The sequence below is a fragment of the Pygoscelis adeliae genome, unplaced genomic scaffold (genome assembly GCF_000699105.1).
Source record: "Pygoscelis adeliae isolate BGI_AS28 unplaced genomic scaffold, ASM69910v1 Scaffold267, whole genome shotgun sequence".
NCBI lineage: Eukaryota > Metazoa > Chordata > Aves > Sphenisciformes > Spheniscidae > Pygoscelis > Pygoscelis adeliae.
Window position 1 is genome coordinate 86,910 of NW_008825150.1, and position 2,696 is coordinate 89,605.

Below are 2,696 nucleotides of genomic sequence, written 5' to 3' on the forward strand. Positions count from 1 at the left end.
GGGACAGCCTGCTCCTGCGCCTTTAAGACTTCCTTCTTGAAGATCGTCCAGCCTTCCTGGACCCCTTTGCCCTTTAGGACTGTCTCCCAAGGGACTCTCTCAACCAGTGTCCTGAACAGGCCAAAGTCCGCCCTCCAGAAGTCCATGGTTGCGGTTTTGCTGGCCCCCCTCCTTACTTCACCGAGAATCGAGAATTCTATTACTTCATGGTCGCTAAGCCCAAGACGGCCTCCGACCACCACATCTCCCACCAGTCCTTCTCTGTTTGTAAATAGCAGGTCGAGCGAGGCACCTCCCCTGGTAGGCTCCCTTACCAGCTGTGTTAGGAAGTTGTCTTCCACACACTCCAGGAACCTCCTAGACTGCTTCCTCTCTGCCATGTTGTATTTCCAGCAGACATCCGGGAAGTTGAAGTCCCCCACGAGAACAAGGGCTAGTGATACATCACATCGTAGGATGTCACGGACTTGTACATGCTTAAGTGTACACAGTTTGTACACTCTGCTTAAGTACTCCCTAGCTGCATTACTGTGGGTAATGTTACATTCCCGCCGACTCTCCTAGAAGGCCCAGAGAATTGTGAGGCCAAACAGCAGACCTTACCAGTAAGAAACAATGTAATGTAAGGTTGGTAATGAAACACTCAAGGTCTCACTCTTTTCCATATCCTTTGTCATTTGGTCCCCTGCCCCACTGAGCAGTGGGCCCATGTTTTCTTTAGCTTTCATTTTGTTTTCAGCCCTTCTCATCCCTCTCTGGTTCAGCACAGGATAACAGGGCGCCAGACAAGCCTTGGCAGCCTCTCCACATCTCCCAAGACATCAAGTCAGATTAGCAGATGGGTGCCTCTGTCCTGCCTAGGGGACAGTCTTTGGTAACTATGACCCTCCTCTTTTCCGTGCAGAAAGTTGGTAGATGAAGGCTCAGCTGGCCCCAATACCTCCACTGACAGGAGGTCATTTTCCTCACCTGTACCCAGTGTTCTGCAATTGATGAATCATAGATGGAGAAGAGCTTTTGTTGTGTTGCCAGAAGTGACAAGCTTCCAGCCTCCTCCATCTTGGCAATCTCCATCTACCATTCTTCTGGAATTCTCCTATTGGCTGATGTGCTAAAATGAATCAAAACTGACCCAAAGAATGAACCAGGGGCATCAAAGTACCCATTCACACCTACATGCGGTCTTAAGTTGAGTGATGGTAGTAGCAGTGTAGGATAAGGCAGCGCAAGGAACACTTTTTCCCCTTCTCTGACAGACATTATGCCTGTTTAATGGATAAGCAAAATAGCTCTACTAAGAAAAGTCCTTTGATCTAGCCACTACTGCAGGAGCATTTATTTCTTCTACATCTTGGTGAAAGGCCAGTAGCCCAAAAAAAGGCCTCAAGCAAACCTCTTCAGGAGCAGAACTTTTATCCACAATAAAATCTATTAGGGCCACCTGACAAGTTTTCTTCCTTGAAAGCCAAGTGCGAATAGGATCCTGTGGGACCAGCTTCCAACTCTAGTGTAGGACACAATCCAGCTATTCCTCTCTTGGAGCAGAGATCACAAACATATTCGTGCATGTTTACTTAACCTTTTTGAAGGAAGACAAAGAACATGATGCATTCCTATCATTGTTATGCAAGGCTACAGCCACCTTTGTTTTTTCCAAAGTTTTCCTGCTCAAGTTTTGTATGAAATTTTCCTTGACACTTCTTTATGTACAACGCTCCTCAATGATCATCTAAAATGGCCATACATCACTCCAAGGGGAAGAAGTTTGTCAGAATTCTGATTCCAGGCATTTCCTTGTTCCGTGTTCCTCTTGTGTATCTAGGCAATGTCAAGCAGCTCACTGAAGGAATTCAAAAGAGGGCCAGCATTCTTTTCCCAGCGTCACCATAAAAATGTACAAATAGGAAATCGACTGACCAACACGTCTGTTTCCATTCATTCACATTATCTGTGTCCAATTAGTTCATGTGCTCCTTGCCTAGCTAAGATCTGCAGGTTGTTATGGCTACTGTGAAGATTCATAAGTAGTCTTGACTGCTACTGCTGGGCAGTACAGAACTGTTCTTTCCATTACCCTGTTTTATTAGCTGCATTTAAGCATCCTGAAAGGGATACCGCACTTAGGATCATAATATCACAGTAGTTGCCACAAAGTGCTTGATCTGAAATAGTATCTGAAACTCTCCTTATCCTACAGTTCCTAACTTTGAGCTCTAAATGAAGTGGTTCAAGTCAGACTCAAGCTTTGCTTCTTAACACAGCAGGATGCAGTAATACCTTCTTGCAACATATTATTTTAACAGTACTTTAGTTTTTGAGGGTTTTTTATTTCAGTTTTCAGTGTTCAAAACAAGCAAAACATAGGACATAAGTTTAAGGAAGGAAATGAGTATTCCCTGAAGAAACTTCTCCTGCAAAATACATGTTTCCTCAAACACTCAAAACGTTTCTTTCTATGTGTTGCTCACACATCCTTCCAATCTTCAAACATTTGTAAGATACTACTGATCTTATTTGCCTCATAGCCAGTCTGCTCACAATTCTTTAATCTCTTGAAATCGGACTTCTAATCTTTTTTACAGTTGTATTACTTTGTGTGATAGTTCCTGTAAGAAACATGCTATGTCAAAGTTAGAAAAATGTTATACTTACAGCCAAAGAAATAAGGAAAAACCTGAGAGATAGAGGTTTCTTTG

The 2,696-nt window shown here is 43.6% G+C and overlaps 1 protein-coding gene across 1 annotated transcript in view; it reads right to left on the bottom strand.

Annotated features, from left to right (window-relative positions):
* Positions 1-2,696, bottom strand: part of BCAP29 (B-cell receptor-associated protein 29) — a 27,034-nt gene that overhangs the window by 17,837 nt on the left and 6,501 nt on the right. Inside the window, exon 3 of the mRNA XM_009328316.1 lies at positions 2,653-2,696. This exon is cut by the window's right edge and continues 110 nt beyond it. Coding sequence (XP_009326591.1) covers positions 2,653-2,696 — 44 coding nt within the window. The remainder of the gene's footprint in view (positions 1-2,652) is intronic.